This window comes from Carassius gibelio, chromosome A17 (genome assembly GCF_023724105.1).
Source record: "Carassius gibelio isolate Cgi1373 ecotype wild population from Czech Republic chromosome A17, carGib1.2-hapl.c, whole genome shotgun sequence".
In the NCBI taxonomy this organism is placed as follows: domain Eukaryota; kingdom Metazoa; phylum Chordata; class Actinopteri; order Cypriniformes; family Cyprinidae; genus Carassius; species Carassius gibelio.
In genome coordinates, this window is record NC_068387.1 from 11,655,306 (window position 1) to 11,670,825 (window position 15,520).

Consider the following 15,520-nt stretch of genomic DNA (forward strand, 5'->3'; position numbering starts at 1 on the left):
AACAAAATATATTGCGTCAAAGCAACTGAACAAGATTCATTAGGAAAACCGCGTGTCAAATAATGCATAATGACAGTTAAAGGCAGTTCATCATTGAATTCAGTGATGTCATCTCTGTTCAGTTTAAATAGTGTCTGTGCATTTATTTGCAATCAAGTCAAGGATATCGCTGTAGATGAAGTATCCCCAACTAAGCAAGCCAGAGGCGACAGCGGCAAGGAACCGAAACTCCATCGGTGACAGAATGGAGAAAAAAACCTTGGGAGAAACCAGGCTCAGTTGGGGGGCCAGGTCTCCTCTGACCAGATGAAACAAGTAGTTCAGTTCCAGGCTGCAGCAAAGTCAGATTGTGCAGAAGAATCATCTGTTTGCTGTGGTCTTGTCCTGGTGGTCCTCTGAGACAAGGTCTTTACAGGGGATCTGTATCTGGGGCTCTTGTTGTCCTGGTCTCTGCTGTCTTTCAGGGATGTAGAGGTCCTTTCTAGGTGCTGATCCACCATCTGGTCTGGATACGTACTGGATCTGGGTGGCTGCAGTGACCCTCTGATCTGGATACAGACTGGATCTGGTGGCTACGGTGACCTCGGAATGAGAGAGAAACAGACTAATATTAGCGTAGATGTAGCAAGCATTCTTCTAATGATGTAGCAAGTACATCTGGTGTTATGGGAAGTGTTCCTGGTTCCGGTTTACCTAATTAATGCAGCCTAAAAATCCTTTAACAGATTTGGATATTAAAAGCATATTAGTATGTTATGTGTAAACCAGGTTAAAGAGATGGGTCTTTAATCTAGATTTAAACTGCAAGAGTGTGTCTGCCTCCCGAGCAATGTTAGGCAGGTTATTCCAGAGTTTAGGAGCCAAATAGGAAAAGGATTTGCCGCCCGCAGTTGATTTTGATATCAACTCTTTAGAGAGGAAATCCTTCCGTTTTTTCATTTATTTTGCTATTTCATGAAAATTTAGGACTTCTAAAGCTTATGTTTTTTTTTTTTTTACTGCATGTTGCTACACAATAGCTGAATTATTTCCTTTTATCTCTCAGGTTATGAAGTGTGAAGTGGAGCTCATGGCTAAAATGGCTAAAACCATCGATGGCTTCACTCAGAATCAGACCCGACTGGCTGTCATCATCGATGGCCTGGATTCCTGTGAACAGGACAAAGTGCTACAGATGCTGGATACGGTGCGTGTGTGTGTGTGTGTGTGTTTATGCTACAATGCACAGCCCTGCATTAAACCTCATTGAACATCTCCCATATAACCAAATAATAGTGTACAAATTTTATTTACTGCCAGGATTGCATTTGCTGATGTATTTAACTAATGCCAAGAGGTTTTAATGGCACAAGCCATCCATCTCCGCTGTAAATATAAAAGCCTCATTCTGTCTGAGCACACTCGCTTCGTGCTCTTGACTAAATGGCCAAACAAGGTGCCTCATGTCCACTCTGTGGGCAGAACAAGCCCGTTCACCTCTCAAACATCTCCTGGATGTGCAGCAGTGCTCAGAGTTCAGGCTTGTTTAGCTCCAGAAGTTCAGATTCCTCTCTCCCAGCTGGACTAATGGAATTTCCTTCAGCTAAATGTCATTATTTGGGTATAATCCTCTTGTGTTGGCAGCCTGTTCACTGCTAATGAAATCTGCCATTTACCAGAGAGCCTGCGAAACCCCTCAAAGATTCCTTTGTGGCACAATTAGCCATGTCTCTTTTAAATTCTGATCCTTTTGTCTCTGATTTTGATAGGAATTACCAAATTGGATTTTTCCTTCTAGCTTAATATCGTTCCAATTGCATTTGAATGCATTGGATTTGAATGCAGATGCCATATTTTAGTTGGCGTGGAGAACCGCAGCGTCAGCAGATATTTCACAATGATTGCGAAGTTATGCGTGCCGTTCTAAACCTTTAAATGGTCTACAAATCAGTATCCTGTGACACGTATACATGTTGCAGTGTTCTTCGTTAGTCTGGAAAGTCCCATCACGTTCAGATGAGTACATGTTTGTGTGTGTGCAAATGTATACAGGCTTGTGTGTAAACGAACACATATTCCACAACATATAATTTGAGCCATAGGCCTGTGGAACATAGAATTAGTCCAATAGAATTATGACTAAATAACTTAATTCATTCTGAAGTGATCTGAGAAGGAAAAATAGGCTGCTACTTTAGTATATCACCGATCCAATCTGTGTGTTTGTATCAGAGACACTGATTTGGCATATCATAACTAAAAAGCATAACCTTTCTAAACAGACCTATAGTAAAAACCGTACTATATGATATCTAATGCAGTAACTGATATTTACCGATGTGCTCCTTGTGCTGTAACTGATAGGCCGCAACTTTTGACCAGATTTTGCACTTTTAATAAAGAGGAAACATTCTTTTCTCCTTTGTTTGCAGGTTCGGGTGCTCTTCTCTAAAGGCCCCTTCATCTCAATCTTTGCCAGTGACCCTCATATCATCATCAAGGCCATAAACCAGAACCTCAACAGTGTGCTGCGTGACTCCAACATCAACGGCCACGACTACATGCGAAACATCATCCACCTGCCCGTGTTCCTCAACAGCCGTGGCCTCAGCACTACCAAGACACTTTGCATTTCCAGCCCAGCCAATGTGGATCAACTGAACTCTGATGGTTGGTAGAGAGACGCTTTCAAATGCAGCGTTCCGATATGCATAATGTAACAAAATACATAAAAAGTGCATAGACATACTGCTGTAGTGAAGAGAAAATTGGGACTCAGCATTAAGTTTAAGGCATAGTTCACCCAAAAATTACAATTCTGTCATCATTCACTCACCTAATGTCATTCCAAACTTTTTCCACTTTTTCTGTCATATATAGATATATCGTTTCAACTGTTTTTGTCCAACAGTGAAAGTCCCTGTTGACTTTCATTATATGGGCAAAAACACTGAAATGTTATTCAGAATATTTTCTTTTTTTGTTACCCAGAAGAATTTAATTTAATTTAATTTAATTTAATTTAATTTAATTTAATTTAATTTAATTTAATTTAATTTAATTTAATTTAATTTTTTATTTTATTTTATTTTATTTTATTTTATTTTATTTTATTTTATTTTATTTTATTTTATTTTATTTTATTTTATTTTATTTTATTTTATTTTATTTTATTTTATTTTATTTTATTTTATTTTATTTTATTTTATTTTATTAAAATAAAGGCCCTCAGAAAAGCCCAAAACTGATCATTCAATAATAATTTAATCACCATCATGTTGTTTAAAACCTGTATGACTTTCTTTCTTTCTTTCTTTTGTGGAACAAAAATGAAGATATTCTGTAACATCTGTACTTCTTAATGTTCTTTAATGCGTTTTGATGTGTAACAAGATGTTTGTGGTCTGTTAATTTAATTGCATTGATTTATGCAGCAGATATTTGTTGCGGTTTGTCATCTGCATCGTCTGTGGTGTAGTGCATTTAATATAGACTAACGGCACAGCTTTTCCGCTCCGATACCTCCTCTGAATGTCTGATTCTCTCCATCTGTAGCGTGGCAAGAGGACATGGACAGGAAGGTGTCTCAGAACAGTCTCGGCGAGCAGGGCAGTAAAACAGCACTGAACCGCCGGGTAAGACTTAGCTTTCAACACTCCCACCACTTCCCATCAACACGATTTGAGATGGCCAGCTCAACAAAGGCCATATGGCTGCTATTACCTCATTAATAACTCATTTATAAATGCTTTAAAACCATTAAAAACAAGCCTGTATGATTCATCTATTCATAGTTAGAAAGGACAGTTAGGACCGTGTGTGTGTGTTTTGGGGTGGGGGTATTGTTAGAGACCCTGGATGTTGCCGAGGAGTGTGTGTAATTGATTTAATGTCTGTTTACTCTTCCCGCTGAGATGCCATTGCCTAATGACAGGGTGCAGCAGCAGTGGGTCGCGGTGACAAAGCACTGGCTCGGCGGCATGGAGGCAGGAGGCTAAGTGGCTCCTCTGCTCGCCCTGCAAGGGCTGTTTGTTTGCTTGGCTGATTTATCTGCCTGCTTTATTTGGCCCCTCTTTATTTCAGGGGCACGCTCATCTTTTTAGCCTCTGCTGTTTCTTGGCTGAGTATCCAGCTTACCTTACCCCTGATCTGCACATTTCGGAACATGTGGAAAGTTGTTTAGTGGGTTTCAGGAACTGCTCGTGGAAGCCTCCAGTCATTATAGAAGAAAAATAGTAGGGCGGCCACATGAATGTGTCGTGTCCTTTTCCTGGTTAATTTTATATTATATTCCATTAAGCTGTGAGGTCAGACTGAGGTTTTGCGTAGGTCTTGTTTGATGCAAAAAGAGGGTCTCCAATAAAGCGGAGCTGAAGTTTTGTTCATCTGTACTAATGACTAATTCCATCATGCGTATTTTTCCTTAACACTCCCCTCCATCATTCTGGATCAAAAAGGGGCCACCTTATTGATGGCCATGCGTTCCAAGTATCAGTCAAGTCACAAGTTCTGCATTAAAATCTTCAAAGTGGGCTTAAAGCTCTGTCTCCCCAGAGCTCGTGATCGGCTCTGCATTGTGCTTGTCTTGGACTGCCTGATGCTTTAAAAGACTAGCAGACATATCAGTCAGCCGGACCTCTGGATGTGAGGACAGAGAACAAGTCAAACGGTCATGCAGAACGAATTGCCCAGACACAACATTGAATCAGCAGCTCCTAACACAAGCCATTGCAGCTGCCATTTCACTGGATCAGGATGTATTTGTCCACATCCTTTTCTCTGCAAAATGCATTTGTTATCTAACTTGTAAGGTATATGCAAGTGTGGAAGTACTTTCTGTTTGTGATTTATACTGCAGACTGGTAGGAATGAACGATCTTAATCAAGACTCTCTGTATATGTGTATGTCTGTTTAGCGAAAGAAAGAGACCGAACTGTGAAGACAGTGATTAGATCTTGTGGTAAAACAAGATATTAATATACTTGTAGTTCTCAGGCCTACAGCTATCATCACACAGGCTCTATTGGACTCCTGACATTGGGTTCTCTGCATATTGGTGTGTAGGACACGTACCTCAGGAGACAGATGCAGCGCTCCGTCACGCGCCAGATGTCCTTCGACCTGACCAAGCTGCTGGTCACCGAAGACTGGTTCAGTGACATCAGCCCTCAGACGATGAGGAGACTGCTCAACATAGTGTCAGTCACAGGTCAGTGTGACCCAACTATACATACATGCATTCATTATTGATTGTGATGTGGTAAAGACATGAGCAGTGATTTTACAAATGTTATATATATTAGTAATGAAGTGTCTTTTGATAGGTCGCCTACTTAGAGCCAATCAGATCATTTTTAATTGGGACCGACTAGCGTCCTGGATCAACCTGACGGAGGAGTGGCCGTACCGCACATCCTGGATCATTCTCTTCCTGGAGGAAACTGATGGAGTCTCAGATCAGGTCACACTGAAGACCATCTATGAGAGGTCAGCTTACACATCCTCTGTACCTCACATCAGATTGTTAAATATCATAACTTACAAATACCAGAATTGGGAATTTGAATGAATATTTATTTAGTTTTTACATTATTTTTTATTTATTTACTTACTTAGTTCCTCAATTATGTTATTAATTTAGTCAGTCTTCTATTTAAGTAATTTTTTTTATTTTATTATTTTATTATTATTATTTATCATTATTTATTATTACTATTTATTTCACTTGGTTTGATTGTTTGAGTTTTTAGTTAGCTATGTGTCTATTCATTCATTTCATTCTTTGTTTAGTCTTTTATCTATTATTATTATTTATTTAATTAATTATATTATTTAGTTATTTCTTTTATGCATTTTTTTACTTTGAGTTCTTTTTGTTATTCATCTATGCTTTGTGTTCATTTTATTGTTTAGCTTATTTACTTCTTAATTTGTATTATTTATTTAATTTTGTAATTTTAATATTTTATTTTTATTTATTAATATATATATATATATATATATATATATATATATATATATATATATATATATATATATATATATATATATATATATAAAATAAATAATAATAATAATTATTTTTTTATTAAATTAGTTCCATGATTTATTTGTTTAGTTATTTAATTCCAAACTTATTATTATTGTTTTTATTATTTTAGTCCTTGGGACTTTTTCTGTTGATGCATATCGCACAAAAATGTATTTTCCTTATAAACAATAAATAGGTTTGTTCTAGTTGGTTGTGTTTTCAGTGTAATAATGCCTGCGACCTGCAGGTGGCAGTAGAAAATCTCTATTCCCTCTGTTTTATTTTTGGTCCACAGCACAATTCCTATAAATCAGGATGTCTCATTGGGTATGATGTACCATGAAGTATTTCAGGCTTTGATCTTTCCTTTTATCTTCTTATAGCAGGATTTTCATACAGTATATGATCAGCAAAACCAAAAGAATGCTGCTCAGTCGCTGCCTGACTAACAGACTGTCACTCTTTAATAATTGTCTTATTTACTTGTTGTCGTCAAACATGCAACACACCATCACAGTTACATCTGCTGCATCCTCTCTAGAGGGCTTGACGAGTGTGTGTGTGTGTGTGTGTGTGTGTGTGTGGCTGCTGTAAGGCCGTTAGGTTTGCTGATGCTCAGTGTTTGGCCTTTAAAGGTTGCTCTGTCACACTGCACTAACATGCTGTGACTCCTGGGGCTGTAGAAGTGTCAGAGCATCTCAGTGTCAGCATCTGCTCTCTCTCCCCATCGCTCTTTCTTTCCCAGCCCCCATGATGCCCTTTAGCACTACGTCTCACCCGTTTTTCTCCTCTTTCATAGCCCGAAATACCCTTCATTTCCTTATGTCCACACCAGCGCTGCATTTCGGCGCAGGTGGGGGCAGTCAGTCGTTCACTTTGGATGTTAAAATAGAGGCCTGTCGTGTTGTTCTGTTATCTGTCACAGATGTTGCTCCGATAAGAATCTGTCAAACCTACTGGTGCTTTTTTCTTCCTTCTGTTGCACCCTCGAGGTCACGTGGCCACTCATTTGCTCGCTTTTTATAGAAATGAGGGTGAGTCACAGCGGCCAGCACAGGCACAGACCTGCATGTGTCCATTTGCTTTCCATTGTATCAGCCGTTTCTAATTTGGGCTAACATCGATTATAGCCACAAAGCTATAAGTTGGTTCATTGCGAATAGGTTTTAGACCTGTAGATCTCATGACTAGAGCGATCTGGATGTGTGTGTGGTCAGTATGTGGCAGAGGAGTGAGTAAGTTTCATAGGTCAGCTGTCATTCTCAGTCGCAATCACAAGGCCTCAACTTGTGTTCCCGCTCTTGTGATAGTGTGTGAAGACCAATGAACTGATATAATTTGCTCGGGAAATGGACATACTGTGTGTGTGTGTGTGTGAGAGTGTGTGTGGGTGTGTTGCCTGGTTTAGCTAGGTTTTCTACATCCTTCTGCCTTTCTCTCAACACACACACACATTCCTAGAAGAGAGAAGTGGCGAAATCCCCTCTTTGTAACGTTGCTCCATAGTAGGTCATGATGAGGCTGAGCTCACACAGTGCATTTGTCTGTTTTTTTTGTGTGTGTCTGTTTGTTTGTGACACATTTAATTCATGCCGTTTGCACAACATAACCCTTAAAACCCACACCATAATGCAAGACACACCAACAACTCTTAGTGTGTCCTTGAAACTAAGATTTTGTCACACCATTACATCATACTGAGACAAATCCAGAATGAAATGTCTCATTTAGGCAGCTTGGTGTCAATAAAAGCTGTTTTTGGACTAACAAGCTAGTTTTGAGTTCTGAAACTTACAGGATGGTTTTATACTACAATGACCACTTAGATTCCAAGAGATCAAGGGAAATTTTATTTCTCAATTCATGACCCCTTTTAAAGTATACATTTGTTTGTTACAGTTTTTTTTTTATAGCTTTCTCACGTCTCGCCTTTTATGCGGCATCTCTCATGACCCTCACATGATAACACTTTTTTTAAAATACGTTTCTGAAGTTCATCCTGAGAATGATCCATATGAATATGAATATGAGAATATGTCCTGTGTGAATGCCCCCTAACAAACTGTGCCTGTTGGACATGACCCTAAACTTGAGCAAAGAAATATGCAGGGCTTCTTTAAGACTAAGAGGTCAAATTAATAATTTATTAGTAGTTTTGTGCACTTTATATGTATTGCACCTTATATGGATTTAAAATAAGTCAGAGAGAGAAGAAAAGCATATATGTGTGTGTATATATATATATATATATATATATATATATATATATATATATATATATATATATATATATATATATATATATATATATATATATATATATATATATTCTATATGCATTTGCATTTGAAAGCATGACTCTTCCAGTGAAACAAAATGTCATATTGGGGGGAATTTTGTGATTTTAATTAATCTCTAGTGATGTTAGTAATCTTAATCTTAGTAAAGTCTTTTATTTGAGACTATGGTTGTCCTAATATTAACTTTTCACTAGTCAGTGCCAATATCATTAGAATTTCATGACTCTTGATAATACCTATTTCAAAAATGTGAATGTGCTGTTTTGAACTGTAGTAACACCTGGGTAGTGTGGAAACAACTCTCCAGTCGCTCAGTGATCCGGCCTTTTAATCTGCACCAGAATGTGAATAATCTGTTAATAACATCAGCTTGTTTTATGATTAACATTTAGTAATCCAACCGAGCAGGCAAAGCACAAAGATTTCAGTCTCCTTAAGGTACACTGGCTTATAACCAGCAGGTCTATAAACCACATAGGCCACCTGTGTTTGTACTGCTCTATTTTGAGTAAAAATTACTCTTACTCTTAGTCCACTCACCAAAAAGCCCAACATACATAGACAAATTCAAAGGCAAATGTTCAACTAATTACCTTTCTGTTTGAAATTGACTCATGTCAATCTCAGTTTTACTGTAACGTTTTTTTTTTTTCTCCATTCAGTCTGGACTTAACGGTCTCTCTTCCGTAGGACCGTGAGTCACAGTTGTTTTTGTTTTTTTACGGTCATTATTTCCGACCGAGAATGTCTTCGTTATAGTGAGACACATATAGGTCATTTTACATAAAAAGCAAACAGGCGGAAGTCCAAATGGAAAGTGAGAGAGTGAGAGAGATGTTGTGGTGGCTGATGGCCATGATCTGTTGTGGACTTTTTGAGCAGAGTCAGATCAACCGGGAGTTTATTTATGGCACTTTGCTCCGGTTTTGTGCTTGTTATGAGGTGTGGCCCACCGAGCCGGTTCTGCTCTGACATCTGGTGTCCAGCTTGTGCCAGGATGGGATGACAGAACCTGAGTGGGCCGGGTACCATGCCCAGCCCACCCTCCCCTTATCAGCCTGCTCTGGCCCTGTAACATATGTCCCCTCCTCCCTTACTCAGATAGCGGCCCTTGTTAATTAACCCACCAGGAGAGTTGGCGTGGCTCACTCCAAAATGGGATTCAATGTGAACGTGCATGAAGGAAGACACGCCCCTTCACCTTTTCCTCCACACCTCCCGCACCTCTTGGCGTCTTCTTGGCATGCCAACTCATTGTGACATTCACCGGTGAAAGAAAAAGACTATGGAAGCCCTTCCGCTTTCCGAAAAAGGCTCATCCATCTCACAATGCTTCCTGTCACAATGCTCGGCTTATTCATTGAGGAAACAATTGGCTCTCAGTGCTGGGCTTCAAATCCAGGATTTAAAGTGAATTTTAGTGAAACTTTCTAACTAATGACACTCAAAAATGAATGCATGGGAGGCTATTGGAGCTAATTAGACCGACTCTTCTCCCAATTACTGAAACATTAAGATGACATACTGTTCATTCAGGATTACTTTAATTGGTACAATTATTGTAATTTCAGTCGCAATTACGTGGGGAGATAAAAGTGCCTTCTGAAGCACATTTATGTGATTTCCTTTGTGCGAATATCCTAATAAGCCTTTAAATAATTCTTCTGAAAGGCACACGGCTTCCTTTATTCTGCTCTTTTGATCCCCTTCGGCTGTGAGTTTGGACTTCTCACTTTTCTGTGAATTTGTAATTTTGTCACGTACCAGTCTTGTCTCTAGCATCTCGATGTGTTTTCTCCTCCACCTTTGGAGGGAGGCTATTTTCCGTGAACCTGATCCTTCAAGAGCTCTTTGGTGGAAGAGGTAAACTTAGTAATTTAAAAAGGGCAGCCATTATTTGCCCAAAGGCCCTAGAAATGATAAGGCTGTTGAAAGCCCCATCTATTCCCTAAAGGAGAGAAGCCCAATCTAAGATAGGGAGTGCATTTATTGGGTGCACAAAGTGACCTCCAGATGGATGAGATGAGTTTGAAACTGGGGAAGAGGTTGTAGGCTGCACAGTGGGATTTAAAGTCGCTTTTTGGATCGTTCCTGTGATGATGTGTGGGTCTGTGCAGTTAGGTCAATTTTCATGGCCGTTGGTCTGAATAAAAGAAAGGCTATCAAGCTGGCTCACGTCAAGGCTAATTATTTATCCATTAATCCATTACTCAGTAACCTGTCACTGTTGTGGCCAAGAATGAAATTTATGTGTGATGCAACTATAAGGTAGAGGCAGTATAAAGGGGTTTGCTTGGCCTACTTGAAGACTAAAGACCACAAGATCTTGATCAGTTAATCACTGATATTTATGCTAAGCAAGATTAGTATGCTCTAAATGGTTCCTTGCTGCTTTTTATGATTTGAACTTTGATATGAGCAACTGAAACTCGGGTTAGCCGGTTTGTTAGTTTTTTTTTTTTTACCTTTATTTTTTTTACAGGCAAGTCATTAAGAAAAGGTTCTTATTTACAATGGCTGCCTGACAAGTGGAATAACCACTTATGGAAAGGGAAGTAGGGCTAAAATAAATACATTCAGGTTAACAATTACATAAATACAATTTAAAACATCAAATATCATGAAATATCATAAATCTGTCCTGGTTGAATAAAACCTGATGACATCCTCTTACTTTTCCTTTAGTTAACTCAAGTACAAGTAACTTCGGACATCCTTGCACACATATTATTGTTGTTTCAACCTTTCTCAGTTAACTTCACAGTTTTTTATTGATATTTTATGTTGTCGTCTTCTTGCGGGCCGAGGTTGAGTGTGTGGAAGAGGTTAGAGTGTGTCCGCCTAATGATTTACATTTACATTTATTCATTTAGCTGGCGCTTTTATCTAAAGCGACTTACAATTGCTATATATGTCAGAGGTCACACCTAGCTGGAGCAGCTAGGGGAAGGTCTTGCTCAGGGACACATTGGTGTCTCACAGTGAATTCGAACCCGGGTCTCTCACACCAAAGGCATGTATCTTATCCACTGCGCCAACATCATCCCTGGACCCTCCACCACCCCTCTTATCCACTGCGCCAACACCTAATGGACCCTCCAGTTACTGCAGTCAATTCCAGGAACATGTGCAGAAGACAAACACAGAAGAGTCAAAAAGTGTATGTTTGGATAGATGTTTTTACCCTTTGATCAGATTATGATTAATTGTAGGGATGTGTTCTAGATGTTAGACATCCCTTGGTATGTATAAAAATAGAAAGCCTTCACTTTGGTCTGGCTACTGTGTCTATCTAATCAATCTATTTTGGGCAAAGTTCCTCTCAAAGCTTTACCTGCCAGTAACCAACATCATTAGACTTAGATCTATAAATATCTATTGTTTTCCAGAATAATTGTGTTCCACTGATTCCCAGGGGTAGCGCCTCAGCTTTCATCAATGGGGGGATAAATCCCATGGAAGTTCATTAGTGTTTTTATGCTTCTGGGCGAGATGCTTTTGCTTACAGATGGGTTTACTCATTTCTCAAAGTTTGGGAGTCAGTTGGGAGGTTTATCTGGGTTCTTACACTTCTTAGTTCATCTCAGGCTTATGTATGTGTGAATTACAACTCACTGCTAGAGATAAAAGAGATAAAAAATTGACAAAGATGTTGAACTAATTGGGATGTGGATACAACTTCTTGGAGTGAAAATCCAAGATCAGTTCACCACTCCTAAGAAGCAATAATATAGAAGCAAACTCATCAAATCTCAGGCCACCAGTCCTGCCTCTTTTAGCACTTTACGACCTCCACCGCCCACCTTTCATACAAAACACTATGACTAGTGATGACGACTGTTGTTCTTTTCATGGTGGGCATGTTGATTCTCATTATGGAGCTCAGAAAAGAAATGTGTGTTGGCATTACACGTCTTTGGGCCCCTTATGGAGGGCAGGGTTACATCGCCGTGTTTGAGCCTCATTGAGCGTCCTCAAACTGTCCACACAAGGGTGGCTGTAAGCAAAGTCAAGTGCCACATTCAGCACCCGGTCAAAGGGGAAAATAGTGGGAGAATTATACTCTTTCCCATCAGCTGCTGTGTGTGGGAGTCTTTGAAAAAGAAGAAGAGGGGGAAGAAAAAAAGAGCTAAGCCAGCTTTGGGATCGATTAGCATTTGGATAAACCCAATGAGAAACCTCTCAAGTGGCCAACATTTAAGGCAGCCACGCCACTAGCCGAACGACGCAACACAGCCCGATCAATAGCAGTATTGTTTGAGACGCCTTTGGTATTCTTGATGTGCTTTTATCTTTGTGCACACTCTTTAAAACGCCAAGTATCTTAAATGGCAGAGCTTAATTTCCCTCACTCCCAGTGCTTCCATGACAGATGAATGATAGCACTTTTTTCCTTTGCAATTTTCTCTCGTAGCAAAAGCAAGAATGTCAAAAGTAATTGCTAAACAAATCACTTGATGTCAATCCAACCTCTTCTCCCACCAGCTTCAAAAGCTCCATTTTTTTTTTTTCTGGTGGAAGAATTACATCAGCCTCAGTTTATTATAAATAGTATTCTTAGAATGCTGTATCAGAAGATGTGTACGGCTGGGGAAAGATTAGTCTTCTCTTGGCCATGGCCTGTTGTTTGTGTCTGTATATGAATAGTTGAATACAGATACTAGAAATAGTGGGGATTGGGGTGGAATTAACTTGCTTCACTGCCTTGTGTCTCATAAAATTATATGTAACTGCTCATATCACATCCATACCCATATCGTTGCTGTCCAATAAACACATGTTCACTTTTGCCAATTTAGAATTTTTACCGCAGACTGAATGTGCTGTCTGCTGTTTGAATTGTGCATCAAAATGACTAATAAAAAGATGTTTAATCAAGTTGACCATTTAACAGCTATCTTCACTTATCTTATGTTTTTAAGAGCATCTTCAAAAAACTGTTAGTAGAACCTAATTCTGATAATCGATACATCTGACTAAAGTCTGAATGAGAATTTATAATCACGGAAGTATCACTTTTTCACACACTACTATGTTTTATTTTTTATTTTTATTTTTGTAAAAAAAAGAAAAGAAATGTATGGTTCCTATATGCTTACCCAGGCTACATTTATTGATAAAAAATAAATAAATAAATAAAATAAACATTAGTAACAGCAACCATTGTCTTCAGTATAATATTTTGGAAATGCTGATTTCAGTGTTCAAAACAGTTGTTTGAATACAAGGGTCAAAAGAACAGCATTTGTATGAAATCTAAACCTCTTGTATCATTATAAATGTCACTTTTGATCAAGTCTAATATTAAATATTTAAAAAAATACTGCGTATATTAAAATGCCTTAATAAGAGTAAATGTATTTTGTATATTATTTTTTTTGTCTTTATTCATTCTTTCAATGCATTTATTAAATAATAAAAAGTTGGTTGACATTATATTTGGAATATTTTGAAAATAAAATTACTTGAATTGATCTCATCCACCTCTGTATCTTCACATCATTTTAAAGAGGTCATGAACTGCCTTTTTTATCATTCTGTACTGTTCTCTGAGGTTCACTTATAACATTATTTTTACATCAAAAAATAATAATCACATTTTAAAAGTAATAGGCTACTTTCTGTCCTGTTTTGACCCCCTCATCAGAACGCTCTTTAAATAGGCGTGGCAGATTGTAGACATGGACACGCCCACTTGTATGATTGGCCAACAGTTGTGAGATGGTCCTCACTGCAGAACACAAGATCCAGGGGGCATGGTTGGATCCGGATCCAGATCCAACTCCTCCCACCCTACATATACCTAAACCTACCCGTCTCCACCCCTGATCCCTAAACCCACCCATCTCCACCCCTAAACCTACAAATCACCCCCCAAACCTACCCATCTCCACCCCTAGATCCATCCACGCTCCCTTGATCTTGTGTTCTGCAGTGAGGAGCTACTGAATATACTGTGTTTGCCTCTCTAGTTATTTACACAACATGTACGAATCAGTGGGCGGGGCTAAACAGGCAGTGATGTAGAAGCAGGCACTGATGATCATCTTCACACTATTACATCATAAAGTGGCTCATTCCACAACCTGTAGTTTTGTCAGCTTGGCTTCAATAGAAGCTGTTTGTAGACTAATGGGAAAGTTTTGAGTTCTGAAACTTACAGGATGTTTTTATAGTACAATGACCACTTACATGTCAAAAGATCAAGGGGATTTTGATTTCTCAGTTCGTGAGCCCTTTAATAAAACAGCAAAATGGCCAGAAAAAAACCCAGTCTGACTCATACAAAAGGCTGAAATGAAGACGTAGGGACCCGGCACATTGATTTGTGTTGTGTAGGAAAATGGCCCGGTCTGGCTAAGAGTGAAAATTCCCCTGTAGGCCTGCAGATGTGTCTCTTCCTCCTCGTCTGGTTAGTCTTGTTTCAGCCAGTCATTGGAATGACATCGTCAGTTTTTATGGACGCCTCGGATGTTTTAGTCTGGGTGTTTTGTTTGGACGAAGCCTGTGTCGGGTTGTTTGCGCTGTCACACTACACGCCAGATTGAATACAGCAGTTTCAACTGCTTCCTGCACACTATTGAATGTATGTTTTGATTTTTTTTTATTCTACATACAAGTCGTAGACAATCATCTCTATTTATAATTACATGATTATAATATTGTATATGTGTGTGTGTGTGTGTGTATATATATATATATATATATATATATATATATATATATATATATATATATATATATATATATATATATATATGTATATATGTATATATATATATATATATGTATATATGTATATATATATATATATATATATATATATATATATATATATATATATATATATATATGTATATATGTATGTGTGTGTGTGTTACACTGATTTCATGTTCTGCTATTGCTTTAAGATTTCAAAAATTATTTAGAAGTATTATATAAAGTGTTCTTTAAAATAACTCTATTGCAATTAAATACACAAATCTTATATTAAACATATTTTGGTATTTATTATTATTATTTGTAGTAATAGTATTTTTATTATTTAATATTATTAATAATAATTAAACTTTATTGATGTTAAAAAATTATTAATTAAAGAAAATGATTGTTCTTGTTATTATTTAACCCAAATTTATATTTCATTTGTTAATAATAATAATGTATATTTGATTTAATATTATAAATCAATTTAATATTATAAAGTTA

At 37.9% G+C, this 15,520-nt stretch overlaps 1 protein-coding gene across 3 annotated transcripts in view; it reads left to right on the plus strand.

Moving 5' to 3' along the window:
- The window catches only part of LOC127933324 (kinase D-interacting substrate of 220 kDa B), a 42,482-nt gene that overhangs the window by 12,550 nt on the left and 14,412 nt on the right, over positions 1–15,520 (plus strand). For all 3 annotated transcript variants that reach the window (XM_052530238.1, XM_052530235.1, XM_052530236.1), the window contains 5 exons: positions 1,046–1,186; positions 2,412–2,649; positions 3,535–3,614; positions 5,045–5,189; positions 5,305–5,467. In XM_052530238.1, the coding sequence (XP_052386198.1) occupies positions 1,046–1,186; positions 2,412–2,649; positions 3,535–3,614; positions 5,045–5,189; positions 5,305–5,467 (767 nt within the window). The remainder of the gene's footprint in view (positions 1–1,045; positions 1,187–2,411; positions 2,650–3,534; positions 3,615–5,044; positions 5,190–5,304; positions 5,468–15,520) is intronic.